At 39.0% G+C, this 14,953-nt stretch overlaps 2 protein-coding genes across 4 annotated transcripts in view; both read left to right on the top strand.

Annotated features, from left to right (window-relative positions):
- Positions 1–14,508, top strand: part of LOC139122828 (NPC intracellular cholesterol transporter 1-like) — a 32,522-nt gene extending 18,014 nt beyond the window's left edge. The window contains exons 7-21 of one of the 3 annotated variants that reach the window (XM_070688627.1): positions 460–642; positions 2,163–2,277; positions 2,896–3,023; positions 3,388–3,522; positions 4,063–4,152; positions 4,964–5,154; positions 6,086–6,219; positions 8,094–8,220; positions 8,976–9,030; positions 9,409–9,550; positions 10,192–10,423; positions 11,064–11,177; positions 11,330–11,492; positions 12,355–13,428; positions 13,646–14,508. In XM_070688627.1, the coding sequence (XP_070544728.1) occupies positions 460–642; positions 2,163–2,277; positions 2,896–3,023; positions 3,388–3,522; positions 4,063–4,152; positions 4,964–5,154; positions 6,086–6,219; positions 8,094–8,220; positions 8,976–8,997 (1,125 nt within the window). In that variant the 3' untranslated portion in view covers positions 8,998–9,030; positions 9,409–9,550; positions 10,192–10,423; ... (2 more) ...; positions 12,355–13,428; positions 13,646–14,508. Of the gene's footprint in view, positions 1–459; positions 643–2,162; positions 2,278–2,895; positions 3,024–3,387; positions 3,523–4,062; positions 4,153–4,963; positions 5,155–6,085; positions 6,220–8,093; positions 8,276–8,975; positions 9,031–9,408; positions 9,551–10,191; positions 10,424–11,063; positions 11,178–11,329; positions 11,493–12,354 lie in introns of those variants that run through there. The other 2 variants (XM_070688626.1, XM_070688625.1) reach the window with 2 other exon arrangements.
- LOC139123367 (NPC intracellular cholesterol transporter 1-like) lies at positions 9,483–12,575 on the top strand. Its single transcript, XM_070689517.1, has 5 exons — positions 9,483–9,550; positions 10,192–10,423; positions 11,064–11,177; positions 11,330–11,492; positions 12,355–12,575. The coding sequence occupies exons 1-5, from the start codon at positions 9,483–9,485 to the stop codon at positions 12,573–12,575; spliced, it is 798 nt and encodes a 265-aa protein (XP_070545618.1).
- Positions 14,509–14,953: the final 445 nt, after the last annotated feature.

The raw sequence follows: 14,953 nt of genomic DNA, 5'->3' as shown, positions 1-14,953 counted from the left end.
TCAAGAGATAAAACAAGCATACCTTTACGGCCAGCGACATGGTCCCACTCGACACTAGGAACGAGTACAAAGAAACCAACATGGCAGGAGTTTTGACTTGACCACATGGTCTCCCTCCAGCAAATTGGCCAATTCTCAGTCTGTACGTGTTCAAGTCCACACCCATCGCTCTTCCTCACTTCCAGGGTCTCAGTAGAGCATGTTTCATCTGAATTTTGGGCTGTACTGACCAAATTTTACATGCCAATTTCGGTTTCCCGAGGAGCGCCAAATTCTACGTGTGCACTGGATGACGTCTCATTTGCATCCAACAACGTTTAGTACGCTTTACCATAAACCCTAGTTAGCGTCTATGGTTTTACCACTTTGCATGTAAGTTAACAGTTTGGTCCATCTAGTACACATGTCGGGAAATTCTTCAATCTCCATTTTTGTTGTTTCCATGGTTATTTTCGACAGATTGATTCAAAGGTAACCCTCGGATTGGGTGGTATACTGCTGATCCTTTGCTCAGTGTTCGCCGCCATGGGTATCTACGCTTACCTCGGTGTTCAAACCACGCTGATTATCATTGAAGTGGTCCCCTTCCTCCTCTTGGCTGTCGGTGCGGACATGATGTTCATCTTTGTCCTGGATTATCAGGTAAGGAACGGGAATAAGTCGGGGTGGGGTGGATGGGGGGGGGGCGAACTTATTCTCTTATCCATTATCTATCGCCGTCTGCTGCTATCGAGCTGTTCGCGGTAGCAGGTTTTGTCACTAGAACTACAGTCACTTTTGTGGAATGACCGTGCTAGAACTAGATCGCGGTCCCTCCACAAAACTGCGGGAGATACAGACAAATTTTGTCAGTGTTGCATGCGTGGTTGTTGTTGCAGTTTCCAGTCTGGAGCCATTAATGTGTCTTTCCGTGTTAATGTTAACACCGGCAGACGCAAAGTAAGATGTATTTTCGTCATTTCTGCTTTAACGCAATCTAGAATTGCAGACACCCATTTATTTACATGTTCATGAGAGAACAATTATGTCATTTGCAAATACATGTACAACAAAAAACGCTGCGCTCGTCGATGTAATTAAAGGTATTCAGTCACCTGTAATCTAAATGTGCCCATATATGGTCAAAGAGGCGTTCCTCGTTATTCAAAATACCCATGTGAGGGCGCTGTTATAAAAAAGGCCGCCCGCTTAAAATCTGTAATTGGTTAGTAGTAGCTGATATCTTAGAGTTTGTAAGTTCAACAACTAGAATTCTAGGTGACTGAAGTTTTGACTTTACACAGCTACAATGAAATGTGCTGTGAATTCCTTACTTCAAGCAAGAAGAGTCAATGAAGTTTGACTTTACTGGGCGCAAAAATAAACGTCCCACCCAAATCAATGTTTATGCTCTCGACAATAAAAATAACGAAGGTAGCATTCGCTTTGTGCTATGTGCAACATGAAAATACAGGAGTTGTAAATTTATGATCGCTCATTTCCATCACTAAATTTGTCAAAACACCGGATGTTTTAGCTTCTTCGCCCTCTTTTCACATTATAAGTGTAAACTGTAGTGAAAAAAGACGCAAAGATGCGCAATAGATATAAGGAATGGAGCTAAACTGTGATTTTTAGACTAAATCACAGAAACTCTGTGAGAGTCAATGAATTTACACATATAACCATAATCGCAGTTACGATAGTCTCTGTAGGCCGAATTTCAGTGAAAACGTGAAGTGTGTTTAAACACAACTGTTGTTCTCTGTATGACAAACAATTACCTGACTTGGGCTTGACTTTGGCTTTCGGTACTAGGGCAGTTACATCCTGATATTTCCCAACCCAAACCCTTGCCTCGACTGGCGGATTGGAAATGGTTGAATCAGATGTGTTAAATGCCCCTGGTATGCCTGTCCTGATGCCAAACTTATGGACAAAGCCTATAGCTGTGATTCCCTATTTCAAGAAACCGTGCCAGAGACTGTTGGCATTTCATGCGGAAGTGCTCGATAGCTTTATAATATGAAAACTTTTGAACGCACGGATTTCAGTTTTACATTGTTCGATACCCGGTAACTATAGAAATGAACAAGTCTCAGTATTACATCTTTAATTAAATGCGAGGCTGTTACCATCCTAACTTGATTCATAAACTTAAACTATAACATTGTATTTCACAGAGAACTACCAGAGGAGAGAACGAAACTCGCGAAGAGCATGTCGGTCGCGTACTGGGCGAAGTTGGACCGAGTATGATGCTATGCAGTTTGACAGAATCTGTAGCATTCTTTATAGGTAAGAAGCTTCAAGACGCTTTAAAGATAAAGATTTAACATTCGTCGTTAAAGATTCTGTACTTTCGTCATTCTATCTTCTATTGCTATCTGTGTAGGGAAGTTTAAATACCGTGTGGATATTGATAACGGTAATGGTTAAATGTCTGTCTGTCTGTCTGTCTGTCTGTCTGTCTGTCTGTATGTATGTATGTATGTATGTATGTATGTATGTATGTATGTATGTATGTATGTATGTATGTATGTATGTATGTATGTATGTATGTATGTATGTATGTATGCATGTATGTATGTATGTATACATGAATACATGCATGCATGTATGCATGTATACATGTAAGGATGAGTATGAATAGATGGATAGATGAGTATGAATAGATATATAGATGAGTATGAATAGATGGATAGATGAGTATGAATAGATATATAGATGAGTATGAATAGATGGATGGATGTATGGATGGTCGGATGTTTTAAATAGATGGTCTTTTTTAGACAAAAAATTCCTTTACAGTACCGCACTTTACGGTCAACATATGCTTAATCGCCATACCCACGAAGGACACCTGCTTTTTCTTTTTGGTGACGTGTGCTTGTCTGATTTGTAAATCTTTTCTAGGTGCACTGACAACTATGCCGGCCGTGCAGACATTTGCCCTCTACGCCGGTTTAGCGGTTCTCTTCGATTTCATGCTCCTTGTGTCTGCATTCATTGCGTTGATAATACTTGATCTCCGGAGACAAGAGGTGAGTGGACAGTGATTGCAAACTTGGCCATGATGTGGAATTGGGGATCAATAGCATGACGCATTGACGACATAAGAGGACGCCGGTACAACCGGCAAAAGCGTATTTGTTTTATAGAACCAAAATAAATAAAAATTTTATCACATATTATCATTTTAACTTTAAGGTTTGGCACGAGTCTTGTCACAGTATAGTAACATTACATGTCATCAAAGGGGATGCACCGATATACACGCACTTTAAAAGCTGAAATGAAAAAGACATGACACTAACATTAACACAAAACACTCACACTCACTTTACTTCAATGGAGAGATTCATTTTTCCGACGGAAAATCATTTCCTTTCGTTTTACTTCTTCCAGGCCGGTCGTTATGACATTTGCTGCTGCATACCGCCCCAGACCAAGGAACAACCTGAACACAAAGAATTGCTGCATTCATTCATGTCTAAGTACTTCGCACCATTCCTTGTCAATAAGTGGGTCCGACCAATTGTTGTAAGTCTCTCTCTCTCTCTCTCTCTCTCTCTCTCTCTCTCTCTCTCTCTCTCTCTCTCTCTCTCTCTCTCAGAGACTTTGTCTCCCTTGTATCTCCCCTAGCTATGTGTAAATATGCCTCTGTCTCCGTCGATTTGCCTGTCAGGAAGTCGGCAACCGCCTTACGAAATCTGAAAGTATATGCTTGTTGAGAATGAAGTAAGCTGGATTCGAAATTAAAATGCACTGCAGTTTCCAAGCTACAGAAGCAGGCGGGCGTAGCTTTGTATGGAGCAAAAGATAAAAGCTATTAAACTGTTACTTTATAGTTATCGTTTGTTTTGCTGCAAGACTTGCAAAGATCGAATATAAATGGTATTATTTGTTATGCTTTCAACCGTATGTCTAAATTTGATCTTAATCCTCCTGCCTGTATGTCTGTTTGTCTGTCTTCCATGCCCGGCTGTTTGCCTCTTTTCGTGTCTGTCTGTCTGTCTGTCCGTCCGTCCGTCTGAATGTCTTCCTACATATACATATATTATCTGTTAATTTGCTTTGCAGATCATATGTTTCGTCGGGTTTTTCTGTGCATGTTGTGTTTGGACGACTAAACTCCAAATCGGCCTCGATGCTTCCTTATCGATGCCGAGGGTAAGTGTTTCTCCAACTACGAATACAGCATACTTCAAGAAGGCGAATCATTCCATGAATAATGGTAGTATTGGAAATCAATTATAAAATTTGTACAGATGACCATTTTTCAAATCTTGCTGTTACTGATGTATATAACTGACAGGAGAATCCGTACTTCAAACTTTCAATGAAAGTCATCACATTTCTCGGGACTCGTGTTTCCGTGAGTTCAGGCACACGAAGACGATCACATTGTTACATAGAGGAAAGTTGTTCCAACTGCTACGTTTCTAAACATAATGCTACTCGCACGTGTAATCCTCGTTCATTGTATCTTTGTAAGTTGTCTACCTGAGACAGGTAGACAACTTAAAACAAGAATTGACGAACCTCGGAAATCCGTGAGAGATAAGACAGTTTCATCAGCCGTATCCCAACATGCACAGCAATGCCATCACGATATCGATCGGAATTCCATTACCATCATTGATTCAGCACAGTTTGGCTTGCCAAGAAAGATCCGAGAAGCCATTAACATTGGACGTCACAATCTACAAATAAACAGAGATGCGGGTCTTGAAATACCCAATATTTACAATCAGTTGATCACACCGCCATCTAGTGGTCAATAAATTATTCATTTCCTTTTGTCATTCTGATGAAGATCGTATTCCATGACAGATCGAAGGCTCAATACGCTGAAAAACATTGACTGCTAGTATTATAGATACTTCATACTACATTTAATCTGCTAAGCTGATGAATATCTTTTGACACACACATTTTTTTTGTTCTTAAGATTGTCTTCAAACTATTTTGTTTTGCGCAGGACTCCTATGTTCTAGACTTCTTTCAAGATCTTGGTGCTTACCTCAGCGTTGGATCGCCAGTCTACTTTGTCGTTGCCCATGGTTACAATTATTCCAACATCCCGGACCAGAATCGAATATGTGGAGGAGCCGGGTGTAACCCTGATTCATTGACTCAACAAATATATTTTGCGGCCCAGGACCCTGAATAGTAGGTGTATTGATTTTCTTTCTGCCAAACCAGTCACTGACTGTGCTTCTCTTTTTTCTTAAAGTACACATGTTCGATGTTTAAAGGTATACCGTCACCTGTATAATCTAAATATATCCATATATGGTCAAAGGGGCGTTCCTTGGTATTCAAAATGCCCATGTGAGGGTGCCGTTTTTAAAAAGCGGCCACCCGCTTAAAATCTGTGATTGGTTAGATTTTCTCTTTCGATGGTCTGTGGCAAAGTTGGAACAGGTGACAGTATACCTTTAATGCCAGATTCTAAAATCAGAGTCCGACTATGATAAATTTCAGAGGGTTAGGGCGGGGACGGAGGGGTAGGCGGTCTTGTGAAATGGTACTTAATTCTGAAGGACAGCATACTGAACATTTCTCAATGAGATTCTCTTGTGTATTCACTTGGACCAGTATACCTGTAACAGGGATCAGAAACAACGCAAATAGAACGAACGTTGTATTATTAGTCCCAGATATACTTTCTGTAAAATCTTTGCTGAAACAACCCAATGACCCAATGCTCGCAATGTTGACAAGTGAATTCTGGTCCTTCTAGAACTGAAATGACACTGTGTTAGCAAGCTAAATAGTGGATGGCACAACATGTTTTTCTGGAGTAGAATAAGAACTTACGATTGACACATAATAAAAACATGGGGAAAATCATGAAAACTGGCCCGTTAGACTGTCTACGGGTATTCTACACAAGGAAAACATTTGAATATTACAAAACTAAAAGAATTTGATTTATCACAACTCTCACAAGACATGGAAACAAGTTCAAAAATAGAGCAAAAGCAAGATCGGTCGTTCATAGTCGGAATGCATTGTATTACACGTTCCTAGCGTTATCTAAGCTTTGCAATCAGAAAACCAAAGATCAGTGCTTCACAACGTTTTAACTCTCTTCCAGTACCACGATCGCGTTACCCACCATGTCGTGGCTCGACGACTACTTCGACTGGCTACTGCCGAGTTTCACCTTATTTCGACCATGTTGTCGGGAATTCATCGCGACTGGCGAGTTCTGCCCAGCGGATTTCGACGGTAGGTAACATGTAAACTCTCGGTCTAAATTGCACGCCGTTAATCTTCAAACCCCACGCCCGTCTATAAAATCCGTGTTTTCTTTGGATAAGTTAGGATATCTCTGTAGTAATCACTGATGCAGGGGTTTCATTAAGTTTTGAAGTAGGGGGCCAGAATGGAAAAGTAGGCGGCTTGCAGCTGCCAAGACCACAAAGCGGTCATCGTCGGGGGAGAGTCCCGAAGGCCGGAAACCCTGAAATATGAACTGAAATTCACTTTTTACAGCTCACAGTCACTTGATTGTATTTCAGGAGAATTGTCAGGAGTGTTCTGGGGCAATTTGTGTTCATATCATAAAAGCCATGTTCCTGGGAGATTAGGCCTTAATATGATAATTTATAATTTAAAATGATAAAATGTGGTAATTTTGACGATATTTTGAACAAAGAAAACTGAAGTTTTTAGAGCCTCTATGCTTTTAGAAGGTAAACTATAATAATTCACTATTATTAATGATATAAATTTGATATGTAGATAATATTAAATTATACAGTGTTACATCTAGACATGGGGATAGGGGATTCCCCTCTGTTGAAATGTTGGCACCCGGCCCAAATTAATTTGTCAAGGGGGGACCACTCCCCCGCCCCCATGTGCCAGTCACATGAACTGGAGAAATGCCCCCCCCCCCCAATTTTCTGGTAAGGGGGGAAAATCCCCCTTGTTGATGCCACCCTGGATGAAACACTTATATTTTAAGCACAGTAAATGAGAAACTTTTCATTAATGTATAATGTTATGCTTAAAATTAAGAACCCTGATGTTTTGTATGGAAATCTGTAGATGATGAACTTTTATACCACCGGGGAGGCAAAAAGGTTAATTTATATAACAATGATGATAAAAATTAACAATCATTACCATATTTAGCAAATAGAATAAAAGACCCTCAAGGTTATTTGACTATATGGGTATGCAAAGTAAGAACCTTGATATAGGATATGAAAATTTGTACGTTCAGAAACTCACATTTGCATTTAACCTGACGATCGCTTTTGAAGTGAATTTAGAGGTCTGGTCGTATTTTAACCACTCTGGGCGACGTTCTTATTGGCGTCGATAGACCGAAAAGCAGTACATATCATACGTCTAGCTGGTTATATACCTTTACATTTACGCCAACCGCAGTGCAACGCACGTCGGCTTACTAAATTCCAACTGTAATCGGGAAGTTTTTTCGTGAGAAAAAATCAGGTCATTGCCTTCGAAAACAGTTTAAATCCACGTAATTATCCTTCTCTTGTTTCTTGGTCCACTTCAAAACCGAAGATCGTACAGCGAAGTTTGACCTTGCGATAGCTTCCGTCTTCATTTGTTCATGGACCATTTTGAGTTGAGCTAACGACGGCCGACCGGTGTAGTATGCACGTTTTCATTGGCGTATATAAAGGTCACCACATAGGAATAAGCAATTCAGGTAGCCAACAGCATCATCCGTTGCAATTCCGATTTTTATTGAGGCAGTATAGCAAGACTGTGCTGCATCGTAGTACAAGACGATCGTAGTAGTCGCTCGTCTTCTAAATTTTGTTTCACATAAAAGCAGTTGACAAGTTTGATTACACAGCTTGTGAAACTTTTCCGTATCATTTCAGAAGGTAAAAAATGTGTTAGCTATGAAAGAGTTCGAATTTTCCGAAAAAGTAGCCGGCGAAATCTTGAGAGTAACCGGTTAATTTCGCCGGCTGCCGGCTCTTAATGAAACCCCTGCTGATGTGAGAATTATCTAGTGGCCTTCTGTCAGCTTAGAAGCTCAGGTGAGGATTAACTGGATACAGATGTCCTGAAATCATATCATATCACCTGATGAAATATTTTCATTCCGTCAACAGGCAACCAGTTACAGTGCCAATCATGCTTAAGCACGGATCAGAGGGGCCAACGACCGACACCCAGTCAGTTTGATGAGTACCTGCCGTGGTTCTTGGAAGACAATCCAAATATCTACTGCGCTAAGGGGTCAGTTTCAAAGCATTTCAATTCTTTCTTTGCAACTTGAGTATCAGCATTATCTGTTGCACTAAAACAAGTATATTACATACAGTTGAAATAATTTTACAGGGACAGAGAAAGCGTCGACATTTAGTTTTTTGCGTAAGAACGCGCCTAGAAAGTTTAAAGGTATACTGTCACCTGTTCCAATTTTGCCACAGTTACCACGGAAAGAGAAAATCTAACAAATCACAGATTTTCAGCGGGTGGCCGCTTTTTAAAAACAGCACCCTCACATGGGCAATTTGAATACCAGGAACACCCCTTTGACCATATATGGGCATATTTAGATTACAGGTGACTGTATATCTTTAAAATCCTTCTCCTACTTTGCTCAAAGCAACTTCCAAATATTCTCGTTCGTGATCAAGAATACATGTCAAAGGTCACCATGCAAAGTTTAGGATCAGAGAAACCATTTACCAAAATATACCCATACTGGTGTTCACAGTGGAATTCAAAATGGCCGCCAACTCTGTGCTGACTCCGAAATTAAATTTTCCGATATTCACAAATATAAGTCGGTTAAAAGTTAATTTACTCCGTATGAATCAGAGACAGCCCACAAAAGCTACAATTAATCGAAATATTGTGAAAATTTGAGAGTCCGATGCGCATTCTGCTTTAAATAAATGGTTCATGTCCCACCACTTTCAAACAAAACTCTCTGGACAAAAATTCCGTTTTCAGTTAGAAATTAGTAAAGTGCATCTCTCTTACAGAGTAAAGCTGCCTATGCTGTAGGAGTTGAACTTTACGAAAACAACTCCGTCGGGGGTAAGAGCAACTGATTTATTCTTTAATTTCATCTAAACCGCGACGAATGATTCAACAGAAAGTTGAAAGACAAGACAGTCATTTTCTCTCCGACCCATCAGAGATTCGAGACTCAAAAAATTATTCCCATGGAATCGCGTGTTTCAAGAGAGAGAGACATGCCGCACGTGTGGTATTTGGTAGTCGTACTAGATGTTATACTATGAGACCGTTACAAGAAAATGTTACGTTGTTTTTTTTATCCGTCAGTTAAGCTATACCTTCGTCACAGTTCATCGAAATATGTTTGAAAGTCAGATGGACATTTGATATTTGAAATTTTCGAGTTGCTCCTCACTTCTAATTAACACACTGGTTACGACATCATCTTTCATGCAGCTACCAACTTCATGACGTACCATACTGTACTAATGACGTCACAGGAATTGACGTATTCATTAGAGCAAGCGCGGATGGTAGCGGACAATATCACGGCCAGTTTGAACGCCGACGGGGGTGACTACTACGTGTTTCCATACAGGTAGGTCATCGGGTAAAGTGTGTTTGGGAGGGGGTGCGCATGCGTACTCAGGAACTTAATGCATCACCGAGAAAGCTTATCATTCAAAATAGCACTGAGGTGTCGACTGCAGGTATTTATTAGGCTGAGGATAATGCGCTGGTAAAATCACAGTTAAAAGAATTGAAACATTTATCTTTGAACGCCTTCATTTTATGAAAATTAGGAAAACATGCAGTATCAAGGGAACATAACGGACCAAACAACCGGCAAACTTTATCGTTCGCGGAATGGTTCACCAGAGCACGGTCCCTTTGGGGTTGTGAGCAGAGACATGGCAAAGCTTCTGTGATCAATATGAGAAGTCTCTGCATGGTGAAACATTACTTGCAACAACTATACACATCTTGAAACTGAGCGGATTTTCCTTTCATACGTAATGTTAGATCGATCACTGGCAATGATAAAAAAAGCAATTTGTTGGAAAAAAATTACCAATTTAAGAACTATCTGGCAACATTTGCTGTCCTGAAGCCAAAAGTATGGCATCGAAAAAAGTATTATAATATTTGAACTGCCCATCGCAATGAATTGATCTACCTTTCTTGGACAAATCTTTACAAAAGTCGTTGAATATCACGCATTTATATTTCCATTTTCAGTATAACGTATATCTACTACGAGCAGTATCTCACCATGGTAGAGGACACGGTCTATCAGTTGACGATCGCCCTCATAGCTGTCTTCTGTGTCACTTTCATTCTTCTTGGATTTGATATTTTCTCGACCTTCGCCATCGTTCTCACAATAGCCATCATTGTCATAGACACCTTGGGTTGCATGTATCTGTGGGACATAGATCTCAATGCAGTCTCCCTCGTCAACCTTGTCATGGTAAGCTTTCTTTAAAACATATAATAACTTTGCTTTGAAATAAATGGTTTTCTAGTATCCGTGTGCATGTATATTCAGTTTCTGGGCTATGAGTCAGATATAAGCCTAGAAAGTCAATTCAATGCTGTAGTACTTTGCAGTATTTGAAACGTATGCGTTTACAGGCGGCTTCAGCATGTAATCTGGTCTCTCCCGCCAACTGGTGCTGTACTTGCGGAGAAATACGATAGAGCACGCCACCAGCGATGAGGTTAAACCCGTGGGAGAACTCGGAATTTGTAAAAGAAAATCGCAGGAAAAAAGTCATAAGAAGAGAAGGGAGAACATCACGAAATTAGAAGATGAACTTGACTTTAGAACTTGACTTTAGAATGCAATAACAAGAACCAATATGTTCATTCTAGAATGTTAAAGTTGTTGCTATTTTGCAAAAGACAACCCTAAATGGTCACTAGTCAATGCTATGCCAGTTAACGCCAAGTAGCTCGGTTGAGTTCTAATATACCACACAGTAACGAGCTATCGTTTTAAATGCTATTTCCTTTCTTTAACCTTGTGAAGCCTACATTTTATCGCTCAAGTGGCAAACAATTACTAAATATTGAACTCAAAATCTACTTTTTTCGTTTTACCTCACCAGGCCATTGGCATGTCAGTTGAGTTCATTTCTCACATCACGCGATACTTCGCCGTTTGTACAGAGACGTCTCGGGTGAAGCGAGCACAACTGGCCGTGGGGCACATGGGCAGTTCGGTAAGATAAATAATTTCTCGATAATTGCATTTTTTCCGTCCTGTAACTTCCACTACAGTGTCAAAACATGTAACTGTAAATATGATTCCTATTTGCTATCTCAAGATAATTGCGTCAATCATTTACAAACAACTTTATATCATTTTTCCTAGATCCTCAGTGGTGTTGCGTTCACAAATCTGGCGGGAATTATACCCCTGGCCTTTGCAAAATCTCAGTTGTTTGAAGTGTTCTACTTCCGTATGTTCCTGTTGATCACTCTCATTGGATGTGCCCATGGAATAATGTTTCAGCCTATACTCTTGATCTATATAGGTATGTATGTGTGTGCGTGTGTATGTCTGTCTGTCCACCCGTCCGTCTGTCTCTTTATGTATGTATGTATGTATGTATGTATGTATGTATGTATGTATGTATGTATGTATGTATGTATGTATGTATGTATGTATGCATGCTAGTACTATATGTAGTACGTATGCATGTATATGATTGTACTTGTGTGCAAGTGTTTTTGTACGATTGTGTGCTTTTGTGGCTCCCCATGTGTATGCATTATTCAATTTAAGGTAGGAAACACTTCAAAATTGAAAGATTTAAACTTTTGCTCAATTTTTTTAAAGAAAACTTTATATCACTCCCTTTTGAAATCATGCATAAAAATCAGGCGGGGGTCACAGTGTAAAATTTGGTACCGGAGAAACAAATTGCCTGATATTTACCAGGTCTTGAAGTTCAAAATGGCTGCCTTACCTGCGTTAACTCTATGAGAAAAATCAAATTTTCGATTTTCACAAAAGGACAGATGTAAAAAGTTACTTCATGAGCTTCAAAACGAGCCCCTACAAGTTGTGCAACAAAAAATCGTAAAAATTTGAGTCCAGATATCTATCCTTGAGGCGCATTCTACATTAAACACGATTGGAACTAATTGCGGTATTTTTTTGATAATTGGATCTTCATATTTTTCAAATTTATCAAGCGTGTTAGGTGCCATATAGCTGAAGGTTGCAATATTACAAATTACTCATAAAACATGTGTGTAACTTAAAATAAAAGCAGATGAGCTTACATTTGCAGATTAAACGACCTTACTTCACCATCCAATTATCAAATGGTGTTATTAATCTTTATATGTAAAAGTGTTGCATTCTCAAAGGATGTTGGCTTTCATCTGCAGGCCCCCCTGTGAACAAGGCAAAGCTGCTGAATGAGCAACAGAACGCCGTTAAGGAGAAAGTCAAAGAAGAAAGTGACAACAATGCGTACGAGAACCTGGCTTTAGACAAGGAGGATGAGAAGGAACACTACACCAAACTAGACCCCAGAAATGGCACCGAAATGCATTCAGTGGGAATGCAAGCAGATATGCCTGAATGTGAAGCAAATCATACTGAGTAATTCATCGAAAAATTTTAGCCACTCATCAGACTGTCCATGTATAGAGCTATGAAAAACAAAATTTAGTAAACCCTAGATGTTGCTCTTTTATTTCCAGTGTATAGTGGGAAAAGATCTGAAAAGTATCTGACGATTAAAAGTCTTAGAATTGAGATGATTAAGAATTTGTTTGTGTTAAAATTACAGAGTGGTTTAATGTAAAATATGTACACCATGTAGCCTTGGAACCAAAATAAATCACACTGCAAAAAGAAGCCTCCCTGAAACATCAACATGAACTTAGAAAAAATACCTAAAGGCAGCCATCTTGGGAGCCATTTTCCCTGGAGGAGCTATTGCCCTGGGGCTATTGCCCCGAGGCTATGACCTATCATAAGGCTACAAGGGCTTATCAGCAGCTATGCCATAATGGCTATTTCTTTCTTTGACAAGAAAAAAGAAAATATTTAAATTAAAGTTTTACAAGTTTTGCTGACGTCGTTGATTAATGCAACATTATTTTGATTACAAATTGCTTCATTTGGAAGGTCAAAGGTCACGCCCACCAGTAGGTGGCCGTTGTTGTTTTCATCAATGTTCTGATTTTTAAACATACCTCATTTAACTACATGTAAAACAAATCGCAGTTGTTATTGTTATTAACTTTCACATTTTTCTGTCAGATCATAGAGTAATTTCCTTGAGTTTATGATAACTTCTTTACCCTGATGCCTTTGAATGAGTGTTTTGCTCCGGTAAACATTTGTAAGTCTCACATCCATAAGGCTTACTCAACGCAAGGTCAATCATGGTTTCCATGTAAAGTACATATTTCTCACAAGATGAAAAGTTTTCAATGATTCCGTCTTCACAGGTCAAGTTCATGACCCCTGCATGACCTTGCATCCAAATTTGCAGTGGAACTATTTGGTACCGCATGGTTTCAAACATACATTAATGGCCTGAAAATGTGACTACGTCTTTGCTTTAGAGTGAGTGACAAAGGGGTGCAGAATTCAGTGAAAATAGCAGTTCAATCAAAATCTTTCAGCTCATGCCAACAAATGTACGCGGATGTAAAGGTCATGAAGGGGTCATGAAAATGGTTAGTTTCTATAATACTATAAAAATGGCTTTCATTTCTGTCAGACTCATCAAACACCAGGAAATACAGAGTTCTTGCCAGAGTGTGGAAAATATGCCTATTTGTGCTTATTTTTTGAATGCCAAATCCTGCTATTTACAATAAACATCATTTGACCTGAAATATTGCAATAAGTTACAACTTTTTCCTATCTCATTTTTGACAAATGTAAAAAATTAACTATTGCTTTGTTTTCAAAATGATTGCTTTCTGTTGTTGTAATGGTTTGTAATATTTCCAGACAAAATAGAAAATGCTGACAATTTGTCTTCTTTCAGATTCCTTTGATTCAAATAATTTTTTTCAGATTCAGAAACATAATTTCAAGATGTTTTGAATTTTAGTGGTAGCTACACTTCAAGGAGTGTGAAGTTCTCCATTTACAACTGTATCGTTCCCTAGTGCAAAACTACGCAGTTGACCACAATGCGAAAGAGGTGCCGGGTTTGTGGGCGCCCTCTAGTGTTAAATACGAGCGTTTATTCAATTCATGGTTGGACCAAAAAACAGATTCAATTCGCATCATTGGTCTCCCACAAAAATTGTGCGGCATCATTTGTTTTGTTTTGTTTTTTAATTGTTTTATGTAACTAGATCAAACTATTAATATCAAAAGAAAATAATGTGAAATTGCAGTTGAAAATTCTGACAGCAGCAAGAAACAACAATAGATTCTCTGTTCAGAAGTGTAAGGTTTAGAAATGTGATCTTGAAGTAAGTGCTAACAGTTAAGTTTGTATTTAGTTTTTTCAAGGAAATGGGGGAAAAAGGATTAAATATATAATATAGATCAGGGTGAGCATAATGAGACATTACCTTTTCAAGTTCACCATTATTAGCATGATGTTGGGATCGATAGACCTTCAATGCCAACTTTCATTCAACATCTGTTTCACAATCTTGTGTGTGAAATTCACTGATGTGAATTTGATTCCTGTACACAAATCTGCCAATAGTCAATCTTACCACACTAGATTTTTTTCCCTTCTCAAGTTAAGAAAGATTTATCCAGGAAAATAGTGCCATGATTGTGACAATTACTGCCCTAACACTTCGCATTGATGCATATTCTAGAACTACAGGTATCATGATCAGTAATTCAACACCCTGACTAACGTTTACAATTCATATTTGTTTTTGCAATAAATCACAATCAACAAAAAATACGTGCTTTGTTCTTTTCTTTGCCAACATGAGTGACATCACCACAAGTACAATTTGCTTGGCAGAAGAAACAACATCATCACTTTATAAT

Source organism: Ptychodera flava, chromosome 22, assembly GCF_041260155.1.
Source record: "Ptychodera flava strain L36383 chromosome 22, AS_Pfla_20210202, whole genome shotgun sequence".
Lineage (NCBI taxonomy): Eukaryota > Metazoa > Hemichordata > Enteropneusta > Ptychoderidae > Ptychodera > Ptychodera flava.
The sequence above is the reverse complement of the archived record's forward strand: the minus strand, read 5'-3'. Positions and strand labels throughout refer to the sequence as shown.